General features: G+C 56.3%; 1 protein-coding gene across 9 annotated transcripts in view; it reads right to left on the bottom strand.

The window, feature by feature from the left end:
• Nucleotides 1-460: 460 nt before the first annotated feature.
• The window catches only part of TLE3 (TLE family member 3, transcriptional corepressor), a 59,293-nt gene continuing 38,592 nt past the window's right edge, over nt 461-21,161 (bottom strand). For 5 of the 9 annotated variants that reach the window (XM_029065471.1, XM_029065470.1, XM_029065468.1 and 2 more), the window contains exons 9-20: nt 14,454-14,573; nt 13,748-13,798; nt 12,458-12,610; nt 12,035-12,167; nt 10,578-10,774; nt 9,450-9,526; nt 8,369-8,618; nt 6,125-6,372; nt 5,190-5,337; nt 2,965-3,115; nt 2,239-2,315; nt 461-939 (exon numbers count right to left, since the gene is read on the bottom strand). In XM_029065471.1, coding sequence (XP_028921304.1) covers nt 832-939; nt 2,239-2,315; nt 2,965-3,115; nt 5,190-5,337; nt 6,125-6,372; nt 8,369-8,618; nt 9,450-9,526; nt 10,578-10,774; nt 12,035-12,167; nt 12,458-12,610; nt 13,748-13,798; nt 14,454-14,573 — 1,713 coding nt within the window. In that variant the 3' untranslated portion in view covers nt 461-831. The remainder of the gene's footprint in view (nt 940-2,238; nt 2,316-2,964; nt 3,116-5,189; nt 5,338-6,124; nt 6,373-8,368; nt 8,619-9,449; nt 9,527-10,577; nt 10,775-12,034; nt 12,168-12,457; nt 12,611-13,747; nt 13,799-14,453; nt 14,574-21,161) is intronic. The other 4 variants (XM_029065474.1, XM_029065473.1, XM_029065469.1 and 1 more) reach the window with 2 other exon arrangements.

The following is a 21,161-nucleotide window of genomic DNA, read 5'->3' on the forward strand; positions in this document are numbered from 1 at the left end:
TTCGTTGGTTCTGCTGCCTGTCCATCAGCAGCCGCCGATCCAACCCAACGGCGCTTCGGGTCCATACAGTGTTCGAACATTTTGACTCACACACCGAACAATTCACATGTACAACAGAAGAGCGGCTATCACCAGCGGCTAGGCCTTCTGCTCTACCTGGTTACGAGCTGCAGGTCAAAAACAAATTAAAAGTTTAAAAAAAAAAAAGAGGATTCTTTACCCCCCCCCCCAACTTGGGGTGGGAACTTCTTTAAAAAAGGAAGGGGAAAAAAAAATTGCCACCACCATCAGTGGGTTACAATTACAGCAGACAAAATCCACGGCTAAGTGTACCCGATGGGAAGAGAAAGCGGTCTTTTCCCACCTCGTTCGATCTGAGCTCCTAGTCCGATATTTACATTTTTCACAAGTCCTGTGCAGGAGGCGATGGGAAAAATACAAAAAAATAAGAAAAACCCAATGTGAGAGTGAGCCTTTATAGTGCCTGTGAAATATAGGCAAGAGGCAAAAGAAATATAAAAAAAAAAAAAGAAAAATTTGGAGTAAGAGGCCTTCTTTCGTCTGGGGCCTTTGCTCACACACCTCCAAATAAATCCGTTTGACATCATCGGCCAGGGCTTTCGTGGGGTGTGGGGAGAGAGAGAGATCAGAATCATCCAAGCGCATTAATCCATGCACGTTAGTCTGAGACTGCGAAGCGTCCCATCCCCAGCCCGGCTGGCCAGAAACCATCCTTTAAACGCCTGGCTGCTCTCGGTTCCTCTTCCCGCCATCCTTCGGAGCCTGGTAGTTACGCTGTCGGACCGCAGCCCGGGTTTCGGAGCTTGCCGTTTAATAGATGACCTCGTAAACTGTGGCTTTCTTGTCACCAGAGCCCGTTACGATGTATTTGTCATCCGCGGAAATGTCGCAACTTAAGACAGATGAGGATTCTTTCGACTGGAGGAGGAAGAAGAAAAGAGGCGGCAGTTAGTCCCTTTTCTGGATCCCGAGGTATGTTTGCCGTGGGCAGGGAATGGGTCTACTGACGCTGTTATACTGTACTCTCCCAAGCGCTTAGTACAGTGCTCGGCGGACAGCGAGTGTTCAATAAATACGAATAATTGATTTCTAGCGTCCTTTAGCCTTGTCCTCAGCACTCGGGATTTGAGAAGATTTTTATGTATTTCTTATATCCTCTTTATATATTGTGCATTCCATTATTTGAGCAACGCGGCTTGGTGGAAAGAAGCGGCGTGGCCCTGTTGGAAAGAGCACGGGCCTGGGAGTCGGGAGGACTTGGGTTCTCTTCCCCGCTCTGCCACTTGTCTGTTGTGTGACCTCAGGCAAGTCACTTCACTTCTCTCTGCCTCAATTAACGCAGATGTTCGCTGGGGATTCTGAGACTGCCCCATGTGGGACAGGGACCGCACTGAGTATATTATATCTAATCTGATGGTTAGCACATGGTAAGTGCTTAACAAATACCATTTCGATTATTACTTTTTCCTCCTATGTGTGAACCCGAAAAATCATGTTCTTCCTCCAGCTTTCACTCTCTGGTCAGCATTTTCGTCTATGCCTGCCCCCATTAGACTGTCACCTCCTTGAGGGCCGTTTACTGCTGTTCTCTCCCAGGCGCTCAGTACAGAGCCGAACTCTCTGCGGGCGCTCCAGGAATACCATCCGGTGATCGATCAACCGAGATCCTTCCCACTCTCGCCTGACCCCCACGGTGAACAAGAATGCTAACACTCACCTCGTCCCAACGGGGTCTGAGCCCCGGGATTAGCCTGTAACACTGCCAGGCTCGGATCCCTCTCCACCATTTTTTTTTTTAAATGGTTCTTAAGTGCTTACTATGTGTCAAAGCCTGTTCTGAGCACTGGGGTAAATACAAGTTAATTAGAGCAGACACAATCTCTGTCCCACACGGGGCTCACGGTCTAAGTAGGAGAGAGAATGGGTATCGAATCCCCATTTTACAGTTGAGGAACTGAGCCCAGAAGTGAAGTGACTCACCCAAGGTCACACGGGAAGCAATTGGCAGAGCCAGCACTAAAACCCAAATCCTCAGACTCCCTGGCCGGGGCCACGTTGCTTTCTCTAGGCACGACCGGCCTGGGTCTGTGGGGACAATCCTGTCCTTCGGACCCCTCGGGGGGGGGGGGGGGGGGGGCAGGGAGAGAATATCGGCATCTGCCCCACCCCAAGGAAGAATGAGGAGAGATCCGCCCACCCACTCGCCCGTGCCCTTACCTGGAAGATGCTGGCTCCGTACGGTGTCCGCCAGGCGTTGAGAAGGTTATCTTTCCCAGTGCTGACGAACCACTTTCCTGAAGGAACATAGCACGGCTCGTGCATTATGGACCGAAAAAGCCAAAGACCCGCCCACCCGGCCCCCGCCCCCGACCGCATATCAGAGAGGCCCCGGGGCTCTGTGGAAATGTCGTCCAGAGATCTTTCCTCAGCGGAAACTCCCACTGCAAGGATTTTTAAAGGATGGTAGAGGAGACATTTTCCCAGGGAGCGCTCCAAGGCTCCTTCCCCGGGTCTGAGCGGAGGAGGAGAAATGAGGGCTGGGGTGTGGCTCTGGTAAAATCGGATGGCTGATGATGATGGGCTGGTGGAATCCCACTCCCCTAAAGGATGGGGGTCCGGGGGGGGCAACCTTCGAGTGCCGGCTGGCACAGAGGGCAAAAGAGGGCTTACGGCCAGACTTCAGGTCCGGACGACAACTTGATTTGGTCCACCCTGCCCTCCGTCAGTGAGGACCCGGACCCACCCAGCCATCCTTTCCCCTGAGGCCACGCCCGGCGGGATGGACGCTGAGTGTGCGCAAGTGGGGGGTGGGAGCGGTGGTCATCCCCGCCCCCGTCGGGCCTATGCTCCCCGACCCTAGATCTGTTCGGGCTTCTCAGGAGGGGCCGGGAGGGTGGCGTGGCCGAGGGGCAGAGACGATGCCGGGATACCCCCGGCCCTTACCGCAATAGGCAAACTTCAGGGAGAGCACACAGCTCTCGTGCAGGTGCAGCTGGTATTTATCGGGCTTGGTGTGGTGCAGGACTTCCACGTTGCTGCTCTCCATGCCCACTGCCAGCCACTCGCCGGTCGGGCAGTATCCCAGGGAGAAGATCTGTGGAGCAGAGAGTGGGTCAGGACCAGGTGACCCCAGCTGGAATCTCCCCCGGGGGCAGGCAGCCCTAATGAGGTCAGTCTGGGGGACTCCCCTGCCACCCATAAGACTGGGGGCTCTCACGGGGGAAGCTGCACGGCATAGAGGATGGAGAAAGGGCCCGCGGGTCGGAAGGTCACGGGTTCTGATCCCGGATCGGCCAACCGTCTTCCGCGTGACCTCGGACAAGTCACTTCATTTCTCTGTGCCGCAGTTACCTCACCTGCAAAATGGGGATTGAGACTGAAGACCACGTGGGATGCGGGGGGATGGGGAATAGGGAAAATAAAGGGCTTGGGGAAGGCCTCTTGAAGGAGGTATGATTTTAGGAGCATTTAGGAGAGTTAAGTGAAATAATCACTGTGACAGTGACTGGGCCTGGCATAAATTCAAGGTGGGGATAGCATCATCACCAGTACTATCATTTTGATAATCATCTATCACCACCCTAAATTACTCAAAATACCCCTAAATAATAATAGCGATTCAGCCAAGGCAGTGGTAGCCTAGCGCAAAGAACACGGGCCGGGGACTCAGAGGACCCGGGTTCTAATCCCGGCTCTGCCATTTACCTGCTCTGAGAGAGCCAGGGAAAACCACTTGACTGCTCTGGGCCTCAGTTTCCTCTACCGTAAAATGGGGATTCGATACCTGCCCTCCCTCCTTCTCAGACTATGGGTCCCATGTGGGATGGAGACTGTGTCTGTCTTTATTGATTTGTATCTACTCCGGCACTTAGAACAGTGTTGGACCCACAGTAAGTGTTCACCCCGTGTCCACAAGGCGCATGCTAACGGTGCCCACGGACAGGCCCGAAAGGGATCCTCGTTCTCCCGTACAGACTCCCGCTCTCCCTTCCCCATATTTCCTGAGATGCCTAAAGAGGCTACGCTCACCCCAAGCCACACCAAGTCATGTCGCGGGCAGGCCTGCCCCCGGGGCCCGGGCCTGTGCATCTGTGCGCGCCTGGGCATGCGTTCCTCTGTACGTGTCCCTTTACCCGTGTGTGTGTGTTTGCCCGTGTGTCTATATGTATGTACGTGCACGCGCCTTCCAGCCCCAGATGGAACGAGGGACTACATCCGATCTGATTATGCTGTTTCTACTCCAAGTTAGCACGTAGTAAGCACTTAATCAATACCCTGACCGAAACAGAGCTGACCTTAGCAGCCCCGTCTGCAGACTACTTGTTCTGCAGGAACCTCGGCCTGCACTGCCTTAGACCCCCGGGGTCACCATGATCCAGGGCCTCCCCTCCCCGCAGGGGAGCCAGCCTGATCTAAAAGGAAGGGCTCAGGACCCGGAGAGTCCTAATCCCAACTCTGCCACCGCTGCGTGTCCTCGGGCAAGTCGCCGCCCCTCTCGGCATCTCAGTTTCCTCACCCGTAAAATGTGGCTAAAATGGGAGTTGGAGGAGGGGAGACACTCGGCTCCCCCATCCTCACAGGACTGGGGTGGGGATACCACAGCCCGAACAACGGACAGCCACCTTGAGAAATGATCTAATAATAATAATAATGTTGGTATTTGTTAAGCGCTTACTAGGTGCAGAGCACTGTTCTAAGCGCTGGGGTAGACACAGGGGGATCAGGTTGTCCCACGTGGGGCTCACAGTCTTCATCCCCATTTTACAGATGAGATAACTGAGGCACAGAGAAGTTAAGTGACTTGCCCAAAGTCACACAGCTGACAAGTGGCCGAGCCGGGATTCGAACCCATGAACTCTGACTCCAAAGCCCGTGCTCTTTCCGCTGAGCCACGCTGATTGATATGCGGGGAGAGGGGGGAAACCGGTAAAAAAGCCCCAGGAGGTGGGACTGGCTGCTCTCCGATCCTGCCTAGACGTTTTAGGAAAGGAGATGGTTTAGCTCCCCAAGTCCCTGAACTCTCCGAGGGCCGCCAAGTTGCCTGGAGATATATATATATATCTATATGTATATATATATATATATATATATATATATGGCTACGGGGGAGGTGCTTGTGTGTGTGTGTGTGTGGTGGGGGGGGGGGTTGGAATGGGGGGCATGCTCACCTGGGAGGTGAAGTCGTGCTGCTGCAGCTGGCGGCCCTCACGCAAGTCCCAGGAGCGCACGGTGTTGTCCAAGCCGCCGGTCCACAACTTGGCGCCGTCGTGAGAGATGTCGATGCAGCTGGCCCCGTCCGTGTGGCCTTGGAACTGCCTGCGGGAGCCCACCGGCCACGAGACCCGCTCAGTCCGGCGGCGGGAGGGCCGCCTCCCCGAGCTCCCCGGGGTCCCCGTCCCACCGTCCTGGCCTCGGAGGCCTTGACCCCCACGGGCCCAGGAGGGACCGCCCGCCCCTCCCCCCGCCCGGTAGCCTGAGGAACCGTCCCAGGGCCGGGGCCCGGTCCCCCGTGAGACCTCGGTTTGAGTCCCAGGGCCACTCCCAGACGCGAGGCACCCAAGGGGGACGCGGCGGGAAGAGCGGAGCCATTCCCGGTGGGCCTGAGGCTGCTCCCGGGGCCCGACAGACGGAATGGGGGGATGGGGAGGAGGGGGTTCCACTTCCCTGACCGCACGCTACCCTCCCAGGGGGCAGAGGAAACCTGCGCGGCCTAATGGAGATAGCACGGGCCTGGGAGTCAGAGGGTGTGGCTTCTAATCCCGGCTCTGCCGCGGGTCTCCCGGGGGACCTCGGGCAGGTCGCGTCATTGGGCCTCAGTTACCTCATCCATCGAATGGGGACTAAAACTGTGAGCCCCGTGGGAGACAGGGACTGTGTCCGACCTGATTACCTTGGATCTACCCCAGTGCTTAGAAAAGTGTTTGGCACATAGGAAGTGCTTAATACCATAATTACAGTTACCACTATTACTTGGTTTTAAGTGTAGGCAGCGGTGCTGCGGGCCGAGTCGGTGGACGGGGGGTGGGGGGGGTATCAAAGCTCCGTCCCCCCGCCCTCCCCGGACCGGGCCCGGCGGGCGGGTTGGGGGGTGCCCCGGGCTGACCTGACCAGGGTCTGGTTGTGCAGGTCCCACACGGCAATGTTGCCGTCGCTGCAGCAGGAGAAGCAGACTTTGGCATCGGGGCTGATGGCCAGGGCGTAGCAGGCGGGGGCCGACGAGGTCAGCTCCGCCTTGATCCGGGGCGTCGGGGAGGCCAGGTCCCAGATGGTCAGCGTGCTGGCCTCCCCGCCCACGATCAGCGTGCGGCCGTCCGGCAGGAGTTTGCAGGAGCGGATGTAGTTGTCCCGGTTCTGGGGGAGGGAGAAGAGCGTCCACGGTGGACCCCAGAACCAGCCGCTCCTCTGCCCCTCCCTCCCTCCCTCCCCGACAGCCTCCGCCTCCCACCTCCAACCAGGGAACCTCTAGCCCCCCGGGGTGGCCCTGCCCTCCTCTTTCTCATTTCTCTGCCCTCCTCATGCCAGGGTGGGGCTCCGCTGTGGCACCACTGGGAGTCAGGAGACCCGAGTTCTGCCGTTGGCCTGCTGGGCGACCTTGGCCAAGTCACTTCCCTTCCCTCTGTCTCAGTTCCTCATTAGCAAAATGGGGATTCAACCCCTGTTCTCGCTCCTACTTAGATTGCGAGCCCCATGTGGGACCTGCTGATCTTTTATCTACCCCTCAGCACCGAACACAGTGTCTGACACATAATGAGCGCCTAGAGAGATCCCCGCTCCCCAGCGGAAGCCGAAAAGCAGCGTGGCCTGGTGGACAGAGAACAAGTCTGGGAGTCAGAAGGCCCTGGGTTCTAAACCCAGCTCCGCCGCTTGTCTTCTGTGTGACCTTGGGCAAGTCACTCCTCTGCTCCCTGCCTCGGTTCCCTCATCTGGATACCGGGGATTAAGACTGTGAGTCCCACGTGGGACAGGGACTGTGTCCAACTCGATTTGCTTTTATCCACCCCAGCGCTCGGTACCGTGCCTGGCAGGTAGTAAACACTCAAATACCACAGATATTATCATCATTATTATTATTATTATTAATAGCACGCAGTGTGGTCCTGACACTTCCTCAAGTGTAAGAGCCTCCTGCGCGGGACAGGAGACGCAAGAAGAACTCCCTGTGGACCCAGCCTCTCCTTCGTCTCTTCAATTAAACAAGTTCATATTTGAGGCATCATTTGTGCTACACGTTGTACCAAGCGCCTCGGCCGGGACAATCCAACAAAATTGTACAACAGAGAAGCAGCATGGCCTAATGGAAAGAGCGTGGGCCTGGCAGTCCGAGATCACGGGTTCTAATCCCAGCTCTGCCACTTGTCTGCTGTGTGACCTTGGGCAAGTCACACGCTTCTCCGATCCTCAGTTACTTCATCGGTAAAATGGGGAATGAGAATGTGAGCCCCACATGGGGCAGGGACTGTGTTCAACTCGATTATCCTGTATCCACCCCAGCGCTTAGTACAGTGCCTGGCACATAGTGAGCGCTTAACAAATACCACCATCATCATCATTATTATTATTAGAAGCAGTAGACATGATCCCTTCCCACAAGGGGCTTGTAATAATAACAATAATGATGGTATCTGTAAAGCGCTTACTATATGCCAAGCACCGCTCCAAGCCCCGGGGGAGATACAAGGTTATCAGGTTGTCCCAGGTGGGGCTCACAATCTTGATATCCATTTTCCAGATGAGGTAACTGAGGCACAGAAAAGTTAAGTGACTCGTCCAAAGTCACATAGCTGACAAGTGGCGGAGCCAGGATTAGAACCCACGATCTCTGACTCCCAAGCCTGTGCTCTTTCCCCCAATTCACGCTTCTTCTGGGAGACAGATGTGAAAACAGAGTACACGGAGGGGAAATGGTAAATAGTCGAGTAATGGTATAATAAATGGTAGATCAGAGAAGCAGCATGGTCTAGTGGATACAGCACGAGCCCGGGAATCAGAAGGACCTCGGTTCTAAATCCCGGCTCCCCCCACTTGTCTGTTGAGAGACTTTGGGCAAGTCACTTCACCTCTCTTCACCTCAGTTCCCTCACCTGTAAAATGAGGATTAAGAATGTGAGCCCTGTACGGGACAGGGACTCCGGACTCCGTCCACCCTGATCAACTCGAGTCTACCCCGGGGCTCAGAACGGAGCCTGGCATATAGTAAGTGCTTAACAACTGCCATAAAAAAAAAGTAGAGTAAGAGTAAGCCCTTAACAAATAACCCAATTATTATTATTATTATCATTATTATTATCAGCATCGTCGTCACTCTCGTGACGGGTGACGCGGTCATTCCAGAACCCGGGGCACTCACCAAGCAGTCCAGCTGGGATATGGGGCTCTTGCTGCCAGGCTGGCTGATGTCCCAGATCTTGACACACCCCTTGCCGCCGGTGTAGACGTGGCGGGTGGGGTTGCTGATGGTCACGGCGCAGACCACCTCGCCGTGGCTCAGCGTGTTGATCTGGCGGGCGTGGCGGGGGATGCCCGGCCCGGCCAGGGCGTCGTGCGGAAACGGCACCGGCTGCATCTGCCCATCCGCGCTCACGTGGAACGAGTACGCTCTGAAACAGGTGGAGAGGAGAGGCCGGGCCCCCGTCAACGCCCGCCCCCGGCCCCACGGAGACCGCCACCGGCCCCGGGCAGGGAGCCCGGGGAGCCGGGTTCGATCGCCGCTCAGCTGGCTGGGTGTCCTCGGGCAACCTCCTTGACCTCTCCGAACCCCGGGGTCCTCCCCCTGGGAAACGGGACGGCCTGGGAGCCCCGTGCGGGACGGGGCCTGGGTCCAACCTCATTATCGCATAACAAGCCCGGTGCCTCCGCAGTCGGAAAGCGCTTAATAAAGACGCCCTGCTTGGGTCCGCTCTGTCTCTGGCAGTCACGACTGGTCCCCTACCAGGTGAGGGGGAGGCAGGACTCCCTCCGCCATCCCCCGCCAACCATCGCACACATCACGCACTCTAGGAGACCCTCTCCTTTTCCTCCTCCTCCTCCTCGTGCCCTGCTTCTATTAAAAACTGGATAACTTAGAGTCCACCTATTTTTGTATCGGGAAACTCTAGAGGACCAGAGACTGCATCTCACTTCCAGCCGTGCATTTCCACCCCATGCCTAGGACGGTGCTCGGCACACAGTAAGGGCTTAAGAAATACCGCTCCCGGGCCTTGTCCACTAAGCTGCATTGGCTGACGGATTTCCCCGGAAGCCACGAAGGCTCAGCCGGGAAAGAAAAGGGCCACGGCTCTGTACCATCCCCCTCTCTGACTCTCCTCCAAGTCGGCTCCTCCTGAGGAGAATCGGGTCTGTCCGTGTTCCCAGGACAGGAGGAGCGTCCCCCCGTACCTCCCCTCCTGCCGACCCCACGGACGGGACGGTGTAGAGACGCAGACACTTACGGTTTCCCTCCGGGGATGGAGGCGAGACCCGACGGCAGTCCGGTGGCCCGCATCGGCGGGTGAGGGTCAAAGCCGACCTGAGAAACCGACCCGCGCGACGTGAGCTCTCCCCAGATGGGAGCGGGTCGGCCCGGCCCGACGGCACCATCTTCCCCTCCGCTCCACTCAAATTCAACTAGGCCCCCGCCCCCACGCCATCTCCTCCCCTCGCAGCCCCCGGGGCCCTTTCCAAGGCTTCTTCTCCCACCAATCCCAAGATGGCAGCCCCCAACCGGCCACTTTGAAGCGCCCTTGGGCTTGGTGAGATCTAGAGGTCATCTGGTTCAGCCCCCCGTCACCCCTCGACACCAGGTAGGTGGGAAATCTATTCGTGGGCAGGGAACGTATCGCTTCTTTATTCCGCGCTGCCCAAGTGCCTAGTGGGGTGAACTTTACCCGATGGGCAATCAATACCTGCTCCTCCTACCACTACGCCTTGTCATTCAATCAATTGTATTTATTGAGCCCTTACTGGGCGCAGAGCACTGTACTAAGCGCTTGGGAAACTACAAGATGACACACACATTCCCTGCCCACAACAAGTTTACAGTCTAGAGGGGGAGGCAGACGTTAATAGAAATAAATAAATTACAGCTACGGACACAAGTCCCGTGAGAACTGACCTCCCTCTGATAGAGCAGCATGGGAAGCAGCATGGCCTAGTGGACAGAGCCCGGGTCTGGGAGTCAGAAGGACCCGGGTTCTAATCCCAGCTCCGCCGCTTGTCTCCTGTGCGACCTAGGGTAAGTCACTTAATTTCTCTGGGCCTCAATTCCCTCATCTGTTAAATGGGATTAAGACTGTGAGCTCCACGCGGCACAGGGACTGTGTCCAACCCGATTAGCTCGTATCTACCCTAGCGCTTAGAACAGTGCTCGACATTCAGTAAGCGCTTAACAGATACCATCACTGTTATAATTATTACAGAGCAGGGCGGGGCGAGCTCTGAGCTCCGGGAAGCTGAGCGCGGTCCCAAACGGTGGCCGGCAGCCTGGGCCCTCCTGTCGACGACCCCCTCCCTCCCACCGCCACCCAACTCCCCACATCCCCCCGCCCCCCCCCGAGAAAGGAGCCAAAAGTGTTACGTACAGCTCCAAAGCTCACCATTGGCGACCGACCATAGGCAGCGGCGGCGGCGGCGGCCGCGCTCATCTGGGGCGGGATGTTGTGGAGGCCGGCGTAGGCTCCGGGGCTGGTCAGGGAGCCGTTCATCTCGTGATGGCCCATCATGCCGAATGGGGTCGCGTAGGAACCGGCGATCGAGATGGGGGTCCTCAGGGCGGAGGCTGAGGGGGAACGGGAGAAGGCAGGTTTGTCGCGGGCCCCGGCCGGCACCTGAGCCGCGGGGCAACGGAACGGGGCCCGATTCCTCCCGGGGGACCCCAAGGCTCTCGGCGCGACCCACTGGGGCGACGGCCCCCACGGCCGCCCCGGCAGGGCCCCCCAAGCCTCACTCATCCCCGTCCTCGGATGGGACCTGAGACTTTCTAACCGGGGCTCAAAAGACCCAAAATGGCGGCTCTCTGGCCCGTGCGTTCTTCATCCCTTCCCGAGCCCCATCTCCCGGAAACTCCCTGTCTACAGAATGAAGAGCTGGCATCCTCCCCCAGCCCCACACCTCCGCCAACATCTGGCTCTCCATCACCTTGCCCCTTCCTACCTCTCCTCCCTTCTCTCTTTCTACCGCCCACCCCGCACGCTCCGCTCCTCCGCCGCCCACCTCCTCGCCGTCCCTCGGTCTCGCCCATCCCGCCGTCGACCCCTGGGGTCACGTCCTCCCGCGGTCCCGGAACGCCCTCCCTCCTCACCTCCGCCAAACCGATTCTCTTTCCCTCTTCGAAACCCTACTTAAAAATCACCTCCTCCAAGAGGCCTTCCCAGACTGAGCTCCTCTTCCCCCTCTACTCCCTCTGCCATCCCCCCCTTTACCTCTCCGCAGCTAAAGCCTCGTTTTCCCCTTTTCCCTCTGCTCCTCCACCTCTCCCTTCCCATCCCCACAGCACCGTACTCGTCCGCTCAACTGTATATATTTTCGTTACCCTATTTATTTTGTTAATGAATTGTACATCGCCTCGATTCTAGTTAGTCGCCATCGGTTTTTACGAGATGTTCTTCCCCTCGACGCTGTTTATTGCCATCGTTCTCGTCTGTCCATCTCCCCCGATCAGACCGTAAGCCCGTCAAACGGCAGGGACCGTCTCTATCTGTTGCCGACTTGTTCATCCCAAGCGCTTAGTACAGTGCTCTGCACATAGTAAGCGCTCAATAAATACTATTGAATGAATGAATGAATGAATCTTCCCATCCACCCCTCCCTTTCCCTACTCCCATCGACGTTCGCCAGAGCTCCGGTCTAAAACGGCCCCGGCACACATAGGACTATGAGTATGAGCGCTCTTTGGTCTGGGAACTAACCCTCCAGCCACCCAGGCTAGCGGAGCTCGGAGCCCACCGGGGCCAGATCCGCCCTCTCCGTTTGGGACCGTCCGTTGACCGGGGGGGGGGGGTCATCTGACCAGCGGCCCCTCGCCCGCCACCCCGCGTACCTATCGGGTCCATGCCCGGTGGTTTCCCCGGCATGGGCCGGAGCCCCGGGGTCGTGCTCGTGCCTGGGGTGGGGGCCTCGTTCCTCGGGGTCGGGGTGTTGGACTTGAGCCCGGGGGTGGACGATTTGTCATTCTGCAGAGAGAGAGAGGCGGGAAAAGAGAGATGGGACGAGCCCCTTCTGTGGGCGTGGCCACAGTCCTGGCTTTTCCACGCACGTGCTCACGTTCCGCCTGGCTGGGCATTGGAGGGGAGTGGGGGGGGGGGAAGGGACTTAAGACCCAAGGAGGGGCAGGGAGGGGGTTCCCGAACTGGCTCTGGGCAACTCGGACACCCCTCCCTCCCGCCAGACCCGGGCCCCTCCCCTCGGAGGCTGGAGCGGAGGAGAGGGGCGGCAGCAGCGGCAGCAGCAGCGAACCACCTACGTGACCAATGTCTTTTGTCTTAGAAGAAGGCGTACTACTGGAGGAGGCGACCGAGGCGGGGCTATTTGGAGAATCCTTTTTCAGTCCTCGGGCCTTATCTAGCCCGTTTTCAGGAGGGGAGTGGGCTGGACTGACCCGGGGCGTGGCTGGATCCTAAAAATAAAAGAAAGCATTGAGCAACGACCGAGCGGACACACTACGACGGCAGGGAGTGGGGCGCGGGCGGGCGGTGGGGGGGACGCTGACCCCCCCCCCCAGAACTCGGTACTTCTTGCCTGGAAGGGTCTGTTTTAGGTGATAAGACGGTGATAAGAGCCCCCTTGGCTACGTCGCCAAGGAAAAATGACTCCCTTCCCCAAGCAGGTAGACGCGCCTTTAGGGAAGAGGAAAGAAAATATTGGGGGCTCAGGTTTAGGGGCTAAACGGGGGCTACCTCGGCTTTACGGAGGGGGAGAGAAGGTGGGGCTTAGAAACAATCTATGTCAATGGAATAAAAGGGGTAGGGTCTCCTCAATGTCTCCACTCGGGCTTGCGGACAGAAGACACGTGAGCGGGAGCCAGGGACCACGTGAACCCTCCCCCAAACCCTAATCGACGGCCACCTGGCAGATTTCGATGTGCCACGGTTAATACTGTCGATAATAACAGTGATAACTATTGTGATATCTGTATGCGCCACGCACTGTACTAAGCACTGAGGAAAAATCAAGGTCGTCGGGTCCCACAGGGTCCCACAGTTAAAGTAGGAGGGAACTCAGGCATTGAATTCCCATTTTGCAGATGAAGGAAGCTGAGGCACAAAGAAATGAAGTGATTTGCCCGAGGCCACAGAGCAGACAAGTGGTGGAGCAAGGATCAGAATCCAGGTCCTCTGACTCCCAGGGCCGGGCTCTTAATAATAATGTTGGTATTTGTTAAGCGCTTACTATGTGCAGAGCGCTGTTCTAAGCGCTGGGCAGATACAGGGTAATCAGGTCGTCCCACGTGAGGCTCACGGTTAATCCCCATTTTACAGATGAGGGAACTGAGGCACAGAGAAGTTAAGTGACTTGCCCACAGTCACACAGCTGACAAGTGGCAGAGCCAGGATTCGAACCCAGGACCTCTGACTCCCAAGCCCGGGCTCTTCCCACTAGGCCATACTGTTTTACTTCAGCTCGGAATTCCACCTCCACAGGGGTGAGGCTGGACAGCCGGGGCCCCCGGAAGACAGAGTTTGGAAAAGCCGAATCCATTTAATCAACTAAATCTACGCGCCAGCACCAATCCCCCCTAGGCCCTCACCCTCACCTCATTAGACACATCCACCACCAGGTCATCGCTCTTGTCCCCATCGCTGTCCTGCAAGAGAGAAGGTGTCATTTTCGTCTGTGTGTGAATGTGTATGATGGAGGCAGGGGGGTGGGGAGGGGCGCGGCGGGCATCATCGAGCGCAAAACCCAGGCACCAATCAGCCCTCCTGGCTCAGCGTTGCCCACGCAAAGCCCGTTCTATTGCAGGTCCCTTAAAGACAGGCAGCAACACGTCCATATCTGTAATTTATTTCTATTAATGTCCGTCTCCCTCTCTAGACTGTAAGCCCATTGTGGGCAGGGAACGTGTCTGTTTTATTGTACTCTGCCAAGCAGTCAGTACAGCGCCCTCCGCGCCGTAAGCGCTCGGTAAATACGACTACTGCTGCTGTACTCTCCCGAGTGCTTCATACAGTGCCTAGCACTAGGCAAGCGCTCAGTAAATACCACTGAATGGTTGGTTGACAGGAATCGGAGAGCTCAGCAGCAGAGGCTCTGAAGAGCTTTTGGTCGGAGAATATCTTGGTCAGCAAATTATCCAAACTAAATGAAGGCTCCCCCACTGCCCCCCACGTCCTTCCCGCCCCCGTCCCTCTCCCGCCAGCCCAAGGGGGACAGGGAAGAGAGGCGTCAGTGGAGCGTGGCCTTTTCTCCTCCTGGTCCGGCCACCTCCCACCACCGGCCCCCAGACGACCGAGGCTTACATATCGACTCATGCTGTCTTTCTCTTCCGCTTTCCGCTTTTTGGAGTCGATGCTGTAGTCGGTGGAGCTCCTGTGCTTCTCGCTGGCCCGCAGGCTCTCAGCTGGAGACACGGAGTTATTCTGCAACAAAAAGTTCAGGCCCGCCTCGTTACGAGACACCCGGGCCGGGCAGTAGCTCTCCTTCTAGACCGTAAGCTCTTCGCGGGCAGGGAACGTGTCTATTGTTATAGTATTCTCTCCCAAGCACTTAGTACAGTGCTCTGCACACAGTCAGCACTCAAAAAACTCTGACATCCCACATGAGGGACGGTCCACGCTTCCCCTCCTCCCCCGGAGTAGCGGTGGAAGAAAGCAACCTCCGAAGAATCTTTAGGTCTAACCCAGCTCCCCGTACGGGACGATAAAGCCGGAAGCAACGAGTGGCAGAAGCAGAGGTTGGCTAACGGATGGGCAAAGGTGGGATCGTGACTACTAACTCGATCGTCTTTTCCCAAGCACTCAGCGCGGGGCTCAGCGCACAGTAGACTGTAATATCCTTGAGGGCAGGGAGCGTGTCTGCTGACTCAAGCGTCCTCTCCTCGGAGGGAGGGCAGCGTGGCTCGGCCTCTCCGCTGCCGGCCACGGTGAGCGAGGGGGTCCTCCCCATCCCGCCGCCGCCGCCTCCTCCGCCCGCTCCTTAACCGGGGGAGCGACGGCGGGCCGAGGGGGGACCTTGGGGTCGGCCAAGAGGGAGGACGGGGCCGGCGGGGCCGGTCCTGCTTAGGCCCGGGGGCCGCCATCTCAAAGGCAACGTGGGAGTGGGGATTCGGTTCAGTCGTCTTTATTGAGCGCTTACTCTGTGCGGAGCACTGGACTAAGCGCTTGGAACGGACAATTCGGCAACAGATGGAGAAAATCCCTGCCCACTGATGGGCTTACGGTCTAATCGGGGGAGACAGACGGACAAAACCAAGACAACTTAATAGCAATAGATAGAACCGAGGGGATGGACACCTCATTGAGAAAATAAATAGGGTAATAAAAATATAGACAGATGAGCACAGTGCTGAGGGAGAGGGGCAGAGGGGACGGGGAGGTGAAAGGGGAGCACGGGGAGCTCAGTGTGGGAAGGCCTCTTGGAGGAGGTGAGCTCTCAGCAGGGATTTGAAGAGGGGAGGAGAGTCCCAGGCCTCGCTGGTCCTGCCCCTAAAGCCCCGCTGCCTTAAATCACCCTGTATCTACCCCAGCGCTTAGAACAGTGCTCTGCACATAGTAAGCTCTTCACAAATAATTAAACGCTTAGTACAGTGCTCTGCACACAGCGAACGTTCAATAAACACCATAGGGTGGTCGTGAAACAGCCCACTTGAGGGTGAAAAGGAGAGAGCAGAGAAAGTCAGCGATTCCTTTAGTCTGATCTCTCCTGGGCGGGGGGAAGAAGCGAGAGAAATTCCCACGGTCCAACCGGTTTTAAAGGAGACAAGTCAGAAGACCGATTTGTAGGGGTCACCTCAGAAGGGAGAGGAAGCGGCTGAATGATCGGTGAGAACGTGTACCCTATAGTTACAGACGGCCTCTGGGCCTGAGGTCCAGTAGACTGCCAACTTTACTGCCGTCATTAATGGTTCCAGCGGCCGTCCTGGGCAATTCAGACCAGTTGAGTCTGACATCTCTTTCTGGCAAATCAGTAGTCTAGAAAATGAAGCTTCAGATCATTGGACGTAACCGGCTGCGTAGAAAGGCAACGGGGCAACCGGGTACAGAAATCATACCTCTAAGACCATAAGCTCAGTGCGCTCAGGGAACGTTCTCTCCCAAGCGCTCAGTACGGTACTCTGCACGAGGTAAGCTCTCAGTAAACACTAATGACGGATTGATACCTTGCTAACCTGCCCACGATCAGAGGCAAATCAAGAGACAGAACAGATTCTGATTTGCCAAAAGACTTCGACGAGCTTTTGGGGGTATCCGAGTTACCCCTCCCAGCTCTCAGTTTCCGCGATTCACCCGGAAAAGGGGTGACCTAATCAAAATGCCACCGGCCGCTTCAATATCGGGTCAGCACAGTGGGGCTCGGTAGTGAGAATACAGTCCTGGGGATCAAGAGACCTGGGTTCTAATCCAGCCTCTACCGCTGGCCCGCTGCGGGCGACCTCGGGCGAGTCACTTCACTTCTCCATGCTGCACTCTCCTTCTCTATAAAATGGGGGTCCGATCCCCCGTCTCCCTCCCCGTCAGACGGTGAGCCCCGTACGGGACAAGGACCGTGCCTGATCTGATTGTGTTAAATCTACTCCAGAGCTTACCCTAGTGCTTAGCTCAAAGTAAGCGTCTATTTAAAAACCCCAATCGTTACCGTTATTTGTCTAGGTCTGAGCATGAGATGTAGGTCACTGGGTGCCGGTAGAGAATCTGGGGGAGGAAGGAGGGGAAAGTCCTTGCATCCACTGTGTCCTCTGGCCCCACTGGCCCAGGGACAGATCTGTGGTGAGAAGAAAAACACCACCAACGAACCTCAGAGACTGTTGTGCCAGGATCCGGCCCGCGCACTTTGCTCCTCTAATGCCAACCTTCTCACTGTACCTCCACCTTGCTCATCTCCCTGTCGACCTCTCGTCTCCGTCCTGCCTCTGGCCTGGCATGCCCTCCCTCCTCATATCCAACAGACGATTACTCTCCCGGAGTAATTCTAAGTCTTACTGAAGGCCCATCTCCTCCAAGAGGCCTTTCCTAACTCAGCCCGCCTTTCCTCTTCACCCACTCCCTTCTGTCGCCTTGACTTGCTCCCTTCATTCATTCCCCCTCCCAGCCCCACGGCATTTATGCCCATATCTGTAATTGTATTTGTTTACATTAACGTCCGTCTCCTCCTCTAGACTGTAAGCTTGTCGTGGGCAGGGGGTGTACCTATTTACTGTTGGACTGTACACTCTCAAGGGCTCGGCACAGTGGTCCGCACCCGGTAAGCGCTTAATAAATACGACCGACTGAATGAACTAGTGCCAACCAGAGACCGGCAACCACCCCGTACCGACCGGTGGCTGGAACGTCCCCTCACTGCCAAGCCACGTTCCAGGAGCATCACCTCAGGACTTCTCCCCTCCAGCCCGCCTGGCCCAGGCAGTCAGAAGCGTAAGATGAACGCTCCCTGGACTTCAACCTCATTTACCCCGCCACCGATCCCTTGCCCGTTTCCTCTCTCAGACCCGGAACTCCTTCCCTGGGAAGCAGCATGGAGTAGTGGATAGGGCAAGGGCCTGGGAGTCAGAAAGGCATGGGGTTCGAAAGCCGGCTCTGCCACTTGTCGGCTGGGTGACTGTGGGCAAGTCACTTCACTTCTCTGCGCCTCAGTTACCTCATCTGGAAAATGGGGATTAAGACTGTGCGCCCCACGTGGGACCAACTCGATTCCCCGGGGTCTACCCCAGCGCTTAGAACAGTGCTCTGCACATGGTAAGCGCTTAACAAATACCCACATTATTACGTGGCTCGGCCACTTATATGCTGTGTGGCCTCGGGCAAGTCACTTCACTTCTCTGAGCCTCCGTTACCTCATCTGGAAAATGGGGATTGAGACTACGAGCCCCATCTGGGACACGGACTGTGTTTAACCCGATTTGCTTGTATCCACCCCAGCACTTAGCCCAGTGCCTAGCACATGAGCGCTTAACAAACACCACGATTATTATTATTATTATCGTTCTATATATATATGGCAGTCCTCTGCCCTCCCCACCTCGAAAACTCATCTAAATCCACATTTCTTCCAAGAGGCCTTCCCCGACTAGGCCCTCGTTTCCTCTACCCACACCCTCCTCTGAGAAGCAGCATGGTGTAGTGGACAGAGCACGGTCCTGGGAGTCAGAGGGAACTGGGTTCTAATCCCAGCTCCGCCACTTGTCTGCCGTGTGACCTTGGGAAAGTCACTTCACTTCTCTGGGCCTCAGTCACTACCTCAGTTACCTTAATCTGAGGATTAAGACTGTGAGCCTCACAGGGGACAGGGACTGTTTCGAACCTGATTATCTCGTATCTACCCCAGCGCTTAGAACAGCGGTTGACGCAGACTAAGCACTTAACAGATTCCACAATTATTAATTATCATTATTGTTACTATTAAGTGCTCGATACCACTAACTGATGACTAATTAATCGTTTGACCGGGTGGACGCGGGGAGTGACAGCCCCTGGAGAGGGTCTCGTGGGCTAGTCTGCCCCCGCCCGGAGATCCCTCGGTGCCAAGATTCCGCCCGGACCACATTTAGAGGGCCGAGTTCTAAAGCCTCAGAAACGCGGGAGGCTCTAATGAAAGCCCCAGTTCGGCCCGAACTCCCGCCGGGCCGGGGCGGTTTTAATTAGCGTCCGCGGCCCAGGTCACCGTCCCCCCGTCTCTTCGGAGAAGGGTGCCCCCGCCCCACGCTAAGCCGAGACGGTCTGCGGCTCCCAGGCTCTCCTTTTCAGACGGGAAAGAAAGGGAGCTGGAAAGCGGTTCAAGTTTCCCCTCGGAACCCAGTAAGCAGCTTTGGATAACACCGTCGCCTTTCTTCTCATGCAGTCATGCAGAAAAAGCTCACCGCTACCGGAGAATCATGTCAGGCATTTAGAGGCATCGATCCGGTCTGCCTTTGGTCGGCACGCAGCCAAGAAACGAAGCATTTTTTATCGCTTGGGCTAGGCCCGGAAATATCAACGATTCTACCTCCGATTACGGTCGTATTAACCCCCACCGGGGACACTTCCGGACCATCTCTCCCATCCCTCGTCCCCCCTCCAGCACTGTGGGGATGCCCACCGGGGGCGACGACCCTCCCCTCCCCCGCCCCTCCAAATCGATGGCCCTTTGATTCGACTCCATTTGACTCTCCGAGGATTCGCCTGTGATCTCGCTCTGCTGGGAAGGACTCGAGTGCCCAGAAGACAAGAGAAAGGGGCAAAGTGAAGAGTGAAGACTGGCTCTTCGTCACCTGAATTTCCTCTAAAAGAAACCCTTAGGTGCCTGGGTATGAAGCTGAGAGGGAGGAAAAGGGGGTGGGGGTCAAACTGAGGGAGGGGGGCACGGTGATGAAAAATCACAAAGTTGACTTTTTTGGTAGTGGGGAGGAGTGATGGGGTAGTAAACGGTTTCTCAACCTCAGCAGACCTCTCTGGGGCTAAATACCATAGGTGCCTGCCAGCTCTTGCTTATTGTACTCTCCAAGTGCTTAGTACAGTGCTCTTTTTTTTAAACGGCATTTCTTACGCATTTACTATGTGCCAGGCGCTGTACTCAGCACTGGGGTAGATCCGAGGTTATCGGGATGGACACGGTCCCTGTCCCACAAGAGGCTCGCCGTCTTAATCCCCATTTTACAGACGAGGTAACTGAGGCACAGAGAAGTCAAGTGAGTTGCCCAAGGTCACCCAGCAGACAGGTGGCAGAGCCGCGATCAGAATCCAGGTCCTTCTGACTCCCAGGCCCGTGCACTTTCCACTGGGCCACACTGTTTACTGTGTACTCTGCACATACTAAGTGTTCAATAAATACCCCTGATGATTTAATTCCCCCCAGAATGGAACCCCAAACAACCGTGCTCACAGGGCCACTAACACTCAGAGGTGGATGGTCACAAAGGCGGGTTGGGGGGGGGGGGGGGGGGGGGGGGTAAGAGGGGTAGGCGAGATGCGGAAGGGGCCGCCTGAGGCTACGATTGCTTACGACCACCGCATTTAGATGGTTAGTTAACTGCTTGACCTTCCAAGCCCTACTTAACACAATGTAATAACCGGGGTCATCCCGACAGCTCAGATGGCCCGCGATAATAGAACGGTGATCGGGAATGAAATAGCTTCGCTAATCACTGAAGAATTTCCATCCGCACAGAGTCGACTGCACTCATTCACAAAGCTCATTCAGTTGAAACAGAATCTTAGCAGCGCGGTGCAATCAAAGAGGTTTAACCCAAATCTCAAAGCTGGCACGGAGACAGCGCACTGGCAAGACGGTCTGTGTTTGCTCACGCTTGGTCCCACCAACTGCATGGAGTAGGACTCGGGCCCTAATCCAGCAGGCCTTTCTGAAGCCTGTGGGCTGTTACTGTTTCCTTTCATTTCCTCTCTTTTGGGGACTGTTCTTTCGTGTCTCCACGTCCCCCGCCGTTTTCCCGGTTTATTTCCACCTCGGGCCTATTCGGAATTTCATTTGATCCTTCCCACAATATGGGCATTTTCCCGGGATATCGTAACCTTTCTATTGTGGAGATGTAAAGAAAAATGACGAGCAGCCCCTCCCAATTACTTTAAGGGGAAGGAGGCTGAGGTAACCACTGGCTTCATTCTGGGATCGCTCGATGACCGCACCTGGCTTCTGCTCCTCTAGACCGTAAACTCTTTGTGGGCAGGGAATGTGTGTCTCCAATCTTTCTACTGTACTCTCCCAAACGCTTATTGGGACACAGTAAGAGTCCAATAAATACGACTGACTCTCCTTTCTGATTGGTGGCCTCCCGGAAGGAGCCCGGGGCTGGCTGGGAGTCAGGAGGCCCCAGGTGCACGTCCCGGCTCGTCCTGGGCCTGCTGTGTGACCGTGGGCAAGCCACTCAACTTTCCTAAGCCTCAGTTTCCTCATCCATTTAACGAGGATATCACCTGCCTCTGCCTGCCCTCCCAGAAAGGATAAAAGGAGATGACTGGTGAGAAACTTTGGGAATAAGCCCCCACTAGACTGTAAGCTCACCGCGGGCAGGGAATGTG

This window comes from Ornithorhynchus anatinus, chromosome 5 (genome assembly GCF_004115215.2).
Source record: "Ornithorhynchus anatinus isolate Pmale09 chromosome 5, mOrnAna1.pri.v4, whole genome shotgun sequence".
Lineage (NCBI taxonomy): Eukaryota > Metazoa > Chordata > Mammalia > Monotremata > Ornithorhynchidae > Ornithorhynchus > Ornithorhynchus anatinus.